General features: G+C 40.4%; 2 protein-coding genes across 3 annotated transcripts; both read left to right on the forward strand.

Annotated features, from left to right (window-relative positions):
- Positions 1–1,115: 1,115 nt before the first annotated feature.
- Positions 1,116–6,861, forward strand: aldh9a1a.1 (aldehyde dehydrogenase 9 family, member A1a, tandem duplicate 1). Its single transcript, XM_053431122.1, has 12 exons — positions 1,116–1,499; positions 1,760–1,918; positions 2,513–2,658; positions 3,195–3,324; positions 3,408–3,542; positions 3,687–3,883; positions 4,275–4,415; positions 4,525–4,713; positions 4,957–5,044; positions 5,174–5,315; positions 6,047–6,159; positions 6,325–6,861. The coding sequence occupies exons 2-12, from the start codon at positions 1,777–1,779 to the stop codon at positions 6,417–6,419; spliced, it is 1,518 nt and encodes a 505-aa protein (XP_053287097.1). The 5' UTR covers positions 1,116–1,499; positions 1,760–1,776; the 3' UTR covers positions 6,420–6,861.
- A 691-nt stretch (positions 6,862–7,552) lies between these two features.
- On the forward strand, positions 7,553–12,644 carry med8 (mediator complex subunit 8). Of its 2 annotated transcripts, none has more exons than XM_053430354.1 (7): positions 7,553–7,663; positions 8,815–8,936; positions 9,633–9,777; positions 9,867–10,007; positions 10,136–10,223; positions 10,316–10,576; positions 12,265–12,644. In XM_053430354.1, the coding sequence occupies exons 1-7, from the start codon at positions 7,658–7,660 to the stop codon at positions 12,333–12,335; spliced, it is 834 nt and encodes a 277-aa protein (XP_053286329.1). In that variant the 5' UTR covers positions 7,553–7,657; the 3' UTR covers positions 12,336–12,644. The 2 variants fall into 2 exon arrangements, with proteins under 2 accessions (XP_053286329.1, XP_053286330.1); XM_053430355.1 differs by having other exon boundaries at positions 10,316–10,555.
- Positions 12,645–14,255: the final 1,611 nt, after the last annotated feature.

Below are 14,255 nucleotides of genomic sequence, written 5' to 3' on the forward strand. Positions count from 1 at the left end.
TCTTGCGGCGCACATCATCCTGCAGCGCACTTCATCCTGCGGTGCACATCGTCTTGCGGCGCACATCAAAGGAGGAAGGTTTGACCTAGAGCTAGAAGTTCCACCCCACATAACAGCCTTTTGATTAAATTTGATATTCTAACATTTAACAATACAGGACAAAATCGATTTATGTATGTGGGTCTAGATACAACATTAAAGTCAAGTTAATTTGAGAAGTGACGGCCTACGTCAATGGCAAGATAAAAAAAAGAATCAACAGAATAATATTTAATTTTTTTTTTTTTTGGCAGGAATTTCCCAGATAATTATCCCGGAAAAACAGAATATTTTTTTTGTGAAGTAAATGCAATACGCTTCTGTAGAAGAAAGCTTATTTTAAGTTCTAAACATATTTAAGGTGTTTTTTTCTCACTTTCTGTACGTCCTATAGCGACCATTACATTCTGTACTGAGGAGTTGGCAACACTGAACCTAAGTTCATCCAGTGCAGAGAGGACCTTAACTGGCCTTTCTGCAGCCTCCCAAAGAATCCACATAAGGTGAGGAGTGACACTCCCACCCTAACACACTTGACTTGATGGGACAAGTTTCAAGTGAAGAAGTCACAGAATGTACCACTGGCTGGATTCACTAATCACAGTACATTGTGTTCAGAGATTGTGTGAAAAGCTTCTCAGTAGACATCAAGAGGAGAGGAATCGTCAAGTCACATCGACTTGCTGTTTTGTTTCACATTTACATAAATATTGTCATTGAAATAAATAAGTTAATAAATAAAAGTCGACACTTGCATTTTTAAGTAATCTATCAGCTGCCAGTCAAAACAATTGAGTCATGGGTTAGTGAACGTTATTAACTGCTCATAGGTCAACATTAAATAAACTACATGGGTAAACTTATCGTGATAGAGCAGCAAATATGAACAGTAAAACAGTATTGTAGTAGTAATAATAATAATAAACTTCATTTATACAGCACTTTTCAGAACACTGTTACAAAGTCCTCAATACGAGACGAAATGATAAAATCAATTAAAATCTGTTAAAATGCCAAGAAGTTATTTGTCCAAATCAGCTAAATAAATAAGGCCATGTTCAACTCGTGATCATACCCTACAATTCCGTCTGGGGATGACAGGAGGTGGTTGCCCGACAGTTGCATGTCTCACCTTCTCTGTGGCTGAACCTTACAACAATCTTGCCTCAGGGCGTCACAGCGCATATGTGACTGTAATTGGCGGATGGACAAGTAGTTCCTATCAATTCGGCTAGAAAGGGAACTTCTGTGGAACAAACGGTGGTGAAATTACCCATATTGACCTTTAACGACTCCGTTTAGATATCGATGTTCTGGTATGAGCATCGAGCCAGCAACGGAAACTAAACGACACGGACACAGTATCGATCCGCTCTGGCTGCGTATATAAAGGGCTGAGTCCGATAACGTGAGCTGTGGTCTCACACATTTCCGTTTGCAGCTCTGCCTCGAGACAACAGGTGAGTGGGTCGGTGACACGCAGTCCAAATGTCTCGGTGTGTCAGTCTCCGTGTGTCCCTCTGTGTCTGTCTGTCTTTCTGTCTCTCTCTGTGCGTGTCTGCCAGTCTCTGTGTGTGAAAGATGTCCAGCGGAGCATTTTCTCTGCTATTTAAATGCGTTAGCTAACTTTCCGTGCAGCTGAGAGCACGTGTCCTAAGTATTATTCTGAAAAGTCCTTTACAACCACTCCTGCCCGTCAGTCTCCATTTTGTTTCTGCAGGTCCTCTCCATTCCAACATGTCCCAGTCAGTCCTCGACATGATGCCCGGAGCCTCGACCGGGACCGTGACCGTCACAGACCACCTGAACTTCTGGGGTGGGAAGCGGGTGAAACCCAGACAGGAGATAAACACCGAGCCCGTGTTCGAACCTGCGACGGGTGAGAACAACACCGTAAAGCCTGGTTAACAGAGCACTAGTTAATATCACGTTAATGTCCCAGTGTGGCTGTGCACTGGAGCCCCCATGAGGAAGTTATGCTGTTATGTAATAGAGACTCTCCACCTTTGATTAAGGAAACTGGATCATCTCTCCCTGTTACATGGAATTTATTTCATGGATAAAAACACATACCATTTTATTTGTTTTGTCAATATTCACAAAATACTATTTGATTCATAGGGCATAACAAGGTGCAACATCTTCTGCCCTTAACCACAAACTACCAAATTAAAACTTTTCAACAGGGGAATAAAAACAGAGAGATCCCTCTATACATTGTAGTTGTATATAAAGTGTATATATAGAAAAGAAAAATGTCTGATAAGAAGGGAGCAGTAATGCCAATTGCAATGATAGCGGTATTGCCAGAAACAGTTACATACAGTTATATGTGAGTAGGCTAATTATATCTAAGCATTCCAGTTGGAATCATAATCAACGATCAGCTGCTTCAAAAATTATCATTTCACATCAATAGTTGTTTATGTCTTGGGGTCTGTCTATGACCTGTGTGTGGATGTGTCTTCTTCAGGACGTGTCTTGTGTCAGATGGTGCCCTGTGGGGCGGAGGAGGTGGACGAGGCCATCAGGAGCGCGCACGCTGCCTACCTGAAGTGGAGCAAGATGGCCGGCATGGAGAGGGCACGGGTGATGCTGGAGGCCGCCCGTATTATCAGGGTGAGACAGTCAACATTTTTAGTGGTTGTGTATTGTCAGTCTGGTGGTGAACAGCTTTTGTGGGGGTTTTGCATGCTTTCAGTGTTGTGCAACAGAGATTAGACTTGGCTGTTGCAACTGTGCAATAAGACACTGGTTATTCATTAAAAGTGCCCCGTCCTCCCCTGCCCTACATTTTTTGCAAACAGGAGTGTGTGAAGAAGGTTTTTTCAACCTCCATCTATCACTATCATAACATCATTTAAAAGCTATACACATGTATTGATAAGTTCTGTTTTTACACTTTATCCTTAGATTTGAAATAATGAGTTTCCCAGACCGGAGTTGCCTTAGAGTTTTAATTATTAGCTCTGCAGTGGGTTACAGAGCCAGCAACATGGCTCAGAGTGCAACCACGAGAAGTTAAAAAGGAAGGTTTTTATACAATCTGATAAGTGCACAGAAAACAGTCCAAACAGTATTAAGACATTCTTCACATTAGTAAGACATTGATCAGTGAAATTTTCCATTACACACTCATGATTCCATGAAAACAGGAAAGAAGGGAGAAGATTGCAAAGCTGGAGGTGATCAACAATGGCAAGTCCATCACTGAAGCACTGGTGGATATTGATATTGCCTGGCAGTGCATTGAATACTATGCTGGTCTGGCTGGTACACTGGCAGGTGAGTGCATGAAGACTCAACCAACTACTGCTCCAAAATGTTATATAAAGATAATGATGGATTTTTGTTCTTGTTCTCTGCAGGCCAGCACATCCAGCTTCCTGGGGGAGCGTTTGCTTACACCAGGCGGGAGCCCCTTGGCGTGTGCGTGGGTATCGGTGCGTGGAACTACCCCTTTCAGATCGCATCATGGAAGTCTGCTCCTGCTCTGGCATGTGGTGAGTTTCGAAGCACGTACATGTTACGAACTACGATTATCCAGTTTTAAACCATTATTTCTTATTCATCCAGCCGTCACGTTTCTTGTTTCCCTTAACTGTAATTAAGGGACCTGCAGTGTTAACTTTGTGCTGTGTTGTCAGGTAACGCCATGGTATTCAAGCCCTCTCCAATGACTCCTGTGACGGCCGTCATTCTGGCTGAAATCTACAAGGAAGCAGGCGCACCTGATGGGCTTTTCTGTGTGGTGCAAGGCGGGGCGGAGACTGGCACCTTGCTCTGCCACCACCCGACGGTCGCCAAAGTTTCCTTCACCGGTAGTGTGCCAACAGGCAAAAAGGTATAAAAATGTGTTATGGACACAACATGTTGGCAGCATCTGATGTGAACTGACTTTTAAATCTGCTTTCTATTCAATTGACCGTACTAGTGTGCTACAGTGTTTCCCATAAATTACATTTGACATTAGATCTTATCTGTGTTCCTGTCACTCTGTCTTGTGCGGATTACCGTGACCTTCTTGCATGTGAACCCCGTTGTCACCAAGGATTGAATTAATTCTGTGGGAAATTGTAGTGTTAATGTATTTTAACCAGTTTTCCACCAGTATTTGCCTAATGCGTTAACATGTGGTATTTTAGAAAAGTAAAATGTAGTCTTACATTTTGGGAATTTGGTTTAACTGCATTCATGTTAGTATGTCATAACACAGAATTTACTTTGTTTCTCAGGTCATGGAAATGTCTTCGAAGACGGTGAAGCAGGTGACTCTGGAGCTTGGAGGCAAATCTCCACTCATTATTTTCAAAGACTGTGAGCTGGAGAATGCAGTGAAAGGAGCGCTCATGGCAAACTTCCTCACACAGGGACAGGTGAGGAGGAGATATTCGGGTCATTATGTATCCCCATTATGCATGATCTCAAGCTCGACCCTTTATGTCAGCCCTTACAGGTTAAGATTTCTGTCCGATGAAAATACAGGTTTGCTGCAATGGAACCAGAGTGTATGTACAAAGAGAGATTATGACCAAGTTCCTGGAGGAAGTGGTTAAAAGGACCAAGGCCATCCCGCTGGGTGACCCTCTGCTGGATGGCACTCGAATGGGAGCACTCATCAGCAAGCCGCAGCTGGAGAAAGTGCTGGGATTTGTTAGTGAGGCCAAGAAGCAGGTGTGTTACTCATCCACTTTGATAATGGCTCTGCTTTCACTGATCCAGTGAAATCGGATAACTTAAGAAACACCCACAAACTGTCTAAACAGCCTGCAGGGGTTTCTTCATTTCTGTTCATTTTTGGTACATCTTTTCATACATGTTTTGATCATAAATAAGTTTTTTTTTTTACAGGTGTGCAAGAGGCTTTTAATGAGTTTATCCACAAAGTGATTTAAATGACGTTTTCTGTTGTGCCAGGGCGCCACAGTTCTTTGTGGAGGAGAACCTTTTGTGCCCAGTGACCCCAAACTAAAAGGCGGCTACTTCATGTCACCCTGTGTTCTTGGTAGGTCTTTGCTGTTCTCCTATATCCTATCCATTTTTCCTGCAGCACCACTCTAATCAGCTGTTTTCCACATTTGTGGCCCAGTATAAACCCCACACTACATCCAGCACTGTCTCTGTCCTGGCACAGATAACTGCAGAGATGATATGACTTGTGTGAAGGAGGAGATTTTCGGGCCGGTCATGTCGGTCTTGCCTTTCGACACAGAGGAAGAAGTACTCAAGCGAGCCAACGACACCACCTTCGGATTGGCCTCTGGAGTCTTCACCAGGTCAGTTGAGGAAAAGCAGATCACTTGAATTTATGATCACTCAGCAGTTTATCACAACCTTCTGTTTACACAGTGCTAAAGGTTCACTCTCGTAGATAATGAGGCCAATGCATTCCGCTGGCTGCACCCCAGGGTTTTACATGGTGTGGAAAGTTCCAGGAAGGGTTCATTATGCAACAGCATTCTCTGTGACTAGGGTTATTCTTCCTGATCATGGTTACAGAGTATTAACTCTCTTTTTTGCCTCCATTCTGTTGACTGCCTTGGCAGGAGGTATTATGTTTTCAGGGTATCCATCCATCTGTCCAAATTCTTGTTGGAATTGCAATATCTCAGGAACACTTTGAGGGAATTTCTCTCAAACTGTTCCTTCTGGAACAGACATACAACGCATGTAAGGCTGTGCTGAAAATGGCTCGAAACCACTTAATAAATGCAGGCACAAAACACTGAAGGGTTCAAGTAGAATTTTTTGTATACATATATCTTACCACAGTAAAGTCAGTCAGGTGTCTTATGGAACAAAAGTTGCACATTTTTTATACAGCTTATACCTTGTATGGTCACGCCAACACAACCGTCATCATGAGTGTGACGCAATTTCAGAAGACAAAAGGAGCTGTAGATCATAATGAACATGTATAGGAAAATAATAATTGATATCTCAAACAACTTTACCTTCTATAATGCAGTTGTTCTATTTTATTTATGAATGTTTCCTCCCCTCGCAGGGATATCTCTCGAGCCCATCGTGTAGCTGCGAACCTGGAGGCAGGAACTTGTTTTATTAACAACTACAACATCAGCCCTGTGGAAGTGCCGTTTGGTGGATACAAGATGTCAGGTGGGCAGCTGTCATGTTAAAATAGTCCGAATAAAATGCTCATTGCACCTGCAAGAAAATGCATTCATAGTAATATATATTGTGGCATTGTGAGACCCAGATCATCTTCACTGAATGACAGTCTGGTGATTCAGTGCTCTCATGATCTGTTCTGTGCTTCACCAGGCTTTGGCAGAGAGAACGGCCAGGTGACAATCGAGTACTACTCCCAGCTGAAGACCGTGGTCGTGGAAATGGGTGATGTCGAGAGCCTCTTTTAAACCTTCCTCACCGATTTGAGGCTGCTGTGCTGGGACTGTGACTAACACTTCTCCCTGTAGTCATGTACTAAGTGCTGAACATGTTCAAGTACATGTAATACACTTCTTTGTACTGCCTATGATTGCTTTAATTCTGCCCACCTGGAGAGGCATGTTACTATGAAACATGTCCTTCTTACCTGTTCACAGCTCTCAACTTTTAACCAACAAGTGACACTGGTTTAGTACTGACTAAATAAACTAAGGCAGGCAATTATGTACTAATGCACTATTATAGAAGAACATATGTTGGTGTGTATGTGGAAGAAGAACCAAGAGCCTTAATGAGAAACTACAGTAATTCAGCAGTAGAAAAAAAGAACTGCTAATCACAGCTTGTCAGATTTTCTAAACTGCTACACTTTGACAGCTACTGCCAAAATAAAATCTTTTCGATACAGTGTCTGATTTTCTCATATTTTTTTGTTTTGTTTGTCTGTTGCTTCTGAATAAAAGTCACATGGACTAGATAAATTATTCCCACTTCTAACAAAGAAATTACTACTCAGGATGCAAGATACTGATGTATTGATAGTAACAAAAAATCTCCATGTTAAGTTACACATGTGGTGTGATGTGTCTGCTGCTAGTGCCTCATTCTGCTCCGTTATGAACTACACTGCTATAAGAATCCATAAAAATACAAAATATACCAGGTTTGCTAAATATAGTAGCATTAAGAGCATCTTGAAAAACGATTACAGTGTCAGTCAAAGCCCTGTAATAGTTGGAAATAGCCTATGATCACATGGAATCACTCAAGACATGTTTAAAGAAAACATTTCAAAGAATATAACTAAAAATTAATTTTGTGCAGACGTTCATTTCCAATTGCTAAATGTCCTATGGGCAATGAACCCTGTATGAGTATTTCCAGTCAATGTTAGTTTATATTTCTAACCTACTTTTCAGGAGACTTCTTATGTAAATGCGAGTTTTACATTGCAACACTGTGAATTTATCATCTTATTACAATTTGAACCTTTTGGCTTGGGATCTGTGAAAATAACACTGTCTATCAGGTAGTATAATTGTAAACAGGCCCAGTCCCTGCCTCTTATAGACAGTCAATGGACACGTTTTGCAAATGTCACTGAATCGAAAATACTCAAAACGTGCTTTTATTTTGACAACAGTGAACCGGAAGTGTTTGTGTCCAGTGCTTTTGGATCATTTCATCGTCAGCTTTTAGCTCAGCCATGCAGGTAATGCTCGTTTTCACTTCTGTCCTTTAGTAAATAACTGTGTTGTTTTAATCAGTTATAGTGTTGTTTGTGTACCGAGCCTGTGGTTCGCTCATGAAAATAAACAAAGCTAGCAGCTGCTAGCTACCTGAACAAGGTAGCGATGGTTAGCATGGAGCTAAAGGTTTAAATAACAATGAATCCAACGTTACTGTTAAACTAAAGTTTCGGTAGATGACTCGTGGTTCTCACAGAGTTTAGGAACGTTTAGTGTGAAACCGTGAGATGAAGCTTCACCGAAGAGTTCATGTGTTGATGCTGCATGTAAACAGATCAGCATCTGACCACAATATAAAGTGACTAATTTGTGCATATTACATAATTATATCAGTTAAAGAGAAACCATGTCGGTGTTTTATTTTATATTGTATTGTATTTTATAATACATGCTTTTGAGGCAATCAGCATTTTCGTTGCATCAATGTGTTAATGTCTGCCATGATGAGATCACTCCTCTTTGATATAAGAAGTCATGTTTAATTGAAACATGTTTAATTGACAACCTAATTCGTATTTATGGAGAACAAACAACTTTCCTGCTGCCATCAACGACTAAGACGATTTTGGTTCTTTGAAAGGATCTCCCCTGCCTTTCCCTCAGTCTTTCCCATGTCTAAGATACGACTACAGCACAAGAACCCACTTCTTACAATCAGAGGCAGCTTTATTTGCCAAATATTTCTTGCACAGGGAAAATGTACAAAGTACACATACAACAAACATTAAGTGAAGAATACTGCAAACAAATCTATACATGAATCATGGATTTAAGCCTATGATAAAATAATAATAATGGTCTTCACCATTATTTCAATTATTGAGAGAAATAAGATAACATTGTTGGAAACTCTATGAAAATACATAATTTCTCTTGGAGGTTCAATAAACACATTAAAGTGGTGCTCCATTATAGTAATCAGCACCAGAAGCATTCAGGAGGCACAGACAGAAAGCCCCCACGTGTCTTCAGCTGTGTATATATATATATAATAAATACACACTCTTTGATTTCGTGCTTAACACACGCCTCTCTCATAGAATACAGTTTGTATTTGTTGTATTTGTTTCTGAGACTGAGCTTTTGTATTTGTGTGCGTTTTTTTCTTCCACAGCAAAGAGAGGAAAAACAGTTGGAAGCGTCGGTGGACTCTCTAATTTCTCGGGTGGCTCATGTCAAAAATGCTCTTCACAGTTTCATTTACAAGTTGGAAAATGAATATGAGAGATTAACATGGTAAGTAAAGCATTTTACTACTGGACAGTAGATTTGTGCTTTGAGTGGAAATGTTCATTTGTGAGGAAGTGTTGAGCCTGGAAATGCATATTACCTCGGCCAAGGAGGTTCTCTTTTTAGCTGTCTTGTTGGCTAGATCTTGATGAAACAAATCGAGATCTATAGTGCATTTAAATGTTGTTTCATAAGGGCAGTGTTGGGCTTTGGCAGAGGTTTGCACTTTACTTATTGTCATTCTAATTCAGAATTAATTGTATTTCAATCTAAGGCTTCAAACATGTCTCCATGACCTGCTCGCTCAGTCCAAAACACATAATTCTCTTTCTAAGGAGCAGCTTTGGGATTAGATTGTTTCAATTGTTATATTCCCATATCAAGACACAATTGTGTTGTTAATTACATAAACAATATATTAATATTGCAATACTCAATAATGTATAACTGATTTCATTATTTATTAATTATATTATAAACAGTACATCATTTTTAGGCATTTTATAAAATGATGGCAAAGTTGTCACAATCACCCTATTTAAGTCTATTTTCTTCTATACATATGTTACTGTTTGTATTACTTGGTCACTGGATGTCAATATATTTACAAATGTGACTCTTGACAAATTTCTCTTTAAGATGTTCTCAGTGGATTGTTTTCTTTTCTGTCAGATGCTGTGATGTGTATTTTGTGTCTCTCAGGCCTTCTGTGTTGGACAACTTTGCTCTGCTCTCTGGTCAACTGAACACCATCAACAAACTGCTCAAGAATGAGAAGACGCCGTCCTTTCGCAACCAGGTTATAATTCCTCTGCTCCTGTCTCCGGACAGAGATGAAGATTTAGCCGTGAGTATTTTTTATACAGGTGAAAGCCAGAAATGTGTCTGCTTTGTATGAGGCATGTCCGTTTATCACTGCTGCCTGTTCTCCATCAGAAACTAACAGAGCAGCGTGTCCCGGTGTTTAGCCATGAGATCGTACCAGACTACCTGCGGACTAAACCTGATCCGGATGTGGAGGAGCAGGAGAAACAGCTCAGTACAGAGGCAGCACGCATTGGCCCCGAGTTGGCACAGGTCAGTAATAAACACTGAGCTGTTTGATGCTGTCTTAGACATACACACAATATTAGGTATGTAACTTCTTCGGCTTTATGAGTATTTAGCATTTTTAACAAGAAACCCTGGCATATTCTTCACGACAGAAACAAATCCAGGCGCTGAACAAGCTGTGTTCCAATCTACTGGAGAAGCTTAACAATCCACGTGACGACAGAGATTCAGAGAGTGCAAGTAAGTTGCACCTTAATCTGGCGTCCTTTGTTAAATTTTTCTCTCTAAGTGAATGTTTGTGTATTTTAATGATGCATTCTTTTTTTTGTCAGCACTGAGACAAAACAAACCATCTTTCAACCCCGCTGATACCAACGCTCTGGTCGGAGCAGTTGCCTTTGGAAAGGGGCTTTCTAAATGCAGGCCTCCTGGTCCAGTTGCCCCTGGACACCCCGGACAAGGCCCCATGATGAGTGGAGGCCCGACCTTACAGCAGGTCACCATCGGTGGTGTTTCAGGTCAGCAAGCAGCTATGGGGGGATCTGTGGCTCAGCAGCAGCAAGGGCAGCCAGGTAGGAGACCTGGAGAGCTGGGTTTGTATTTCTATTTCTACTTCTTTGTCTTTGAGTGTTATTTTTGCATGTGTGCACATACTTTAGCAGCTTAAGCAAAGGAAGAAAACATCCACTGTAGTTTGTGGAAGGACAAGGACAGATAGAATGAAGGCAACATAATCAAGAGTCTTTATTGCCCTGTTCAACCTGGTATTAACATCGGTCCTGAGAGATCCGATCACTTGTGGTCCGCTCTAATTTCCTCTGTTACCCACCCGTTACCAAAATGCCTCCTGAATGCAGGGTTCCCGCGGGGTCTTAAAAAGTTTCAAATTTGATAATCATAATTTTAGGCCTAAAAAGTCTTAAAAACTCTTAAATTTGATTTTGCTAGGTATAAAAAATGTATTGGATTAGGAAATTACTTCGCGAATAACTTGCTAGCATGGCCTGCCCCTTTTAAGGAACCCTGTGAATGTGTCTCCAGTGATTACATCCACAAGCAGACATTGGATGCACGTTCCCGCTCTATATGCAAATAAATATGTACATAATTTTTAATAAGTCAACTGATGGACCCTGAGAAGCTTAAAAATTCATTAGATCCAATGTGAAACTGTAGGAGCTCAGAGGACGTCAGCTTAGTAGGCGGCCCCTTTAATGTGGCCCCGGACACACATTTGTGTTCACACATCCAGAACATGAATGAATCAACATGTGTCCCAGACCACCTCCAAATGTGGTTTGAGAGATCGGATCTCAGGACCAATCGGCTCCGTCCAGACCTGATCACTCGAGACGGATGTTAAAAGCAGTTCTGAACGTGTCTATTTGAAGGGATGGATTTGTTCATTTGTTAGCATCTCAGAACATAACACAGCTATTGTGGACGCGGAGTGTGCTTACAGTGTATGTAACAGAGTTAATCAATAATGGAGATACATTATTGTAATTGGTGTAAAAAAAATGTAATGCCAGAGAAGCTGAATGAATTCATTCCAGATTATCAAGTAACAATGACCGAATATTACTGGTATTTAATTCTTGTACACTGGAATGTGACATCCAGATTCTGCTAACAAGTGTAGGTGTGATGATTCTCACACACATCACATAAACCATATTTGCACTATAGGTTGATGTTTAAGAGTTTGAGATGTACTTTATATTTAGAATATTAAACAATAATGATTATAAAGTCAGTAATACCGTATCACACCGACGATATAATTTTTACAAACAATTGTCGACTAAGTCAAAGCTGAACTGGACTAGTTGAACAGATCTCAGAATAAATGTTTATGTGACTTCATGTATGGGGCTGATGATTCTGCTGGAAATATTCTGACCTCAGTGACCTCAGTGTCTTGACCTCTGATGTTTTTATCTCTCCACTTTAAGACAAGGCAGAACTGTATCTCAGACGAGCCTCATGTTTCTGGGGAACTGTTCACTTATCGGCCTTCACAGCATATAAAAAACTTGATGAGTGATGAGCTCTGTAGATTCTCAAGTGGATATGTAACTGAACAATTACTAGGTGTATAGCTTTCATTATATATGGTTATGATTTTTGAACTTTTATTTACATTTCACTCACTAACTCTAATGTGAGCTTTTTGCTGCTAATACACAATTGTTCATATTCGATTTGATTATTTTAACTGAGCTGATTTGGGCCATAGTCAACATTTTTTGGTGATCTTCTTCCTGTTTTTCTTTCTCAGGTAAAATGCCAAGCAGCATCAAGACAAACATCAAATCTGCGTCCGGTTCAATACATCCTTACAACCGATGAGCTCCCACCTCGTAAATTCTTCCACCTGGATTTGTTTGATTCTGAACCTTTATACGACAACAGATATATTTACATCAAGAACATGATGACACCTTTGGATGCTGTGTTAGCATGCAATAGTTTGTAAGAAACTGTTAGTCTGTAAAGCTTTTGCTCTTTGTAACTGATTTATATTTACCAGAGTATTTTTTACTCAACTATAGTGTTGGAGCCACTAGATGGCAGTATGTCATCATTCACTGGATCACAGCAGCTTGAGTTTGTGACTTCACTCTCAACACTTTTTCAATAAAGGACTTGTTAAAAAGACCACCTGGTCGTGTACTAAATTGTTTTTTTTCTGCATTTAAATAACATACTAACAAAGTATAAATACAATTAATATTCTGCGATTTTTTTTTTTAGAAAGATTTTTGCCTTTTGAAATCCTACACAAGTAATCCGTTATCCAGTTGCACCAGTTATCTTCTAACAATAATGATGTTAACACAATGTCTGTGTTGTCTAAACAGTGACTGTGTTGTGATTGAACATCATAAGTGTTTGACATCACTTATGCAGACAGAACGTTACCCATCAAATGACCATCCCAGCGTTTCAGACATGCACCATGATCTGATGTCTGTCCAGCCTTTCTCCCCGTTTCCTCTCCTCCTGCTTCTCTTTGACCATTTTGCAGCAGCACCAAAGGTGAGAGTAATGAGGGTGGACACTGCTCTGTGTGGCCTGATAATGTCAAAGTGTTTAAGGGGGGAAATGAGGAAGTATCCGTGCTGACGTGTGAGAGGGGCCTCTCTCCACGCCGGCTCCCTCTGTCCACTCCAATCCCTGTCCTGCCACACAGCACAGTGACCGTGCTGCTGTCACAGCGTGCAGGCCCATGGCTGACCTACATACACCCTCTGTCCCCAAACAGGCGGACGTCTCGCTGTGTCAGCCGCCGTGGTCAGGCTCTCTGCTGAGACAGCTCAAAGCTGCACAAGGTCACACTTACGTCCGCAGATGAGGTCTAAATTATAAACAAAGAGCTCACAGGCGACAACCTGCAGACAGGGTGTACCGAGGTGTCACCCACAACTTCAGGGATTATGCAGTTTTATACTTCACAAATAATACTGCATTTACAATCAGTCACTGGGGCTTGGTTCTTTCAAAGAATCAGTTACCATGTCTTTGTTTTCTATGTTGCATTTTCTTGTACACACCAGAACAATTATGTTAACACAACAAAAGTTAAAGCTGGTGCTAGTTGTTGTTCGATTCGGTCACTGGAAGTAAATGTTCAGGGTATAATTACATGAAAGGGAACTAAATGGCTAGAGGTAAACTAAGATAAGTACATTTGTATCCTTTGGAGAACAGCAGAACAGAAGAATTGTGTAACACGTGATCTGCAGTGCACAGCCTGAAAAATGCAAAGGCAGAAGCATTTTATTTAGGGATTGTATCCCCACCATGACCCTCTGAGGATTTTATTGGACTTACTCTATTAGTTTAACTGAAAGATAGTTCACATGTTCCAATATCAAAGCCAAGTCAAATGCAATGTTATATGCCCTTTATATAATATGTATGTGAAGGATAAATGTGGTTTATTATCCTAGCCATTACCAATAATGTATTTAAAATAATATCTATGATGATTATGATTTATCATTATTATTTTTGTTGTTATTTTACTGTAGTCAAAGCTGAAGGCACGTTAGTGTATTCTCTAAAGAAAAGGTCAAAAGGGTAAATTCACAGTTTGCTTCCTTAACAATTGTGAATCGTAAGCAATGCACTTGTATTCTTGTAATATCTCAAAAGTCAAATGCAAATAATTTTTGTATTCAAATTACATTATTGTTTGTGTAGTTACTTCTATTTCTGTAGTTACTATTGTTTTAAGTTACTCCAGTTTCGGCAGTTGCTTGTGTT

Source organism: Pleuronectes platessa, chromosome 9 (genome assembly GCF_947347685.1).
Source record: "Pleuronectes platessa chromosome 9, fPlePla1.1, whole genome shotgun sequence".
NCBI classification, from domain to species: Eukaryota; Metazoa; Chordata; class Actinopteri; order Pleuronectiformes; family Pleuronectidae; genus Pleuronectes; species Pleuronectes platessa.

Excerpts from the sequence above, each read along its gene's own strand:
- aldh9a1a.1 (XM_053431122.1), top strand. The coding sequence starts at position 1,777 with ATGTCCCAGTCAGTCCTCGACATGATGCCCGGAGCCTCGACCGGGACC. Across the intron at positions 3,884-4,274 it reads GTGTGCCAACAGGCAAAAAG|GTCATGGAAATGTCTTCGAA; the intron begins GTATAAAAATGT and ends TTTGTTTCTCAG. Across the intron at positions 5,316-6,046 it reads GCCTCTGGAGTCTTCACCAG|GGATATCTCTCGAGCCCATC; the intron begins GTCAGTTGAGGA and ends CTCCCCTCGCAG.
- med8 (XM_053430354.1), top strand. Across the intron at positions 8,937-9,632 it reads GAATATGAGAGATTAACATG|GCCTTCTGTGTTGGACAACT; the intron begins GTAAGTAAAGCA and ends TGTGTCTCTCAG. Across the intron at positions 10,577-12,264 it reads TAGGAGACCTGGAGAGCTGG|GTAAAATGCCAAGCAGCATC; the intron begins GTTTGTATTTCT and ends TTTCTTTCTCAG.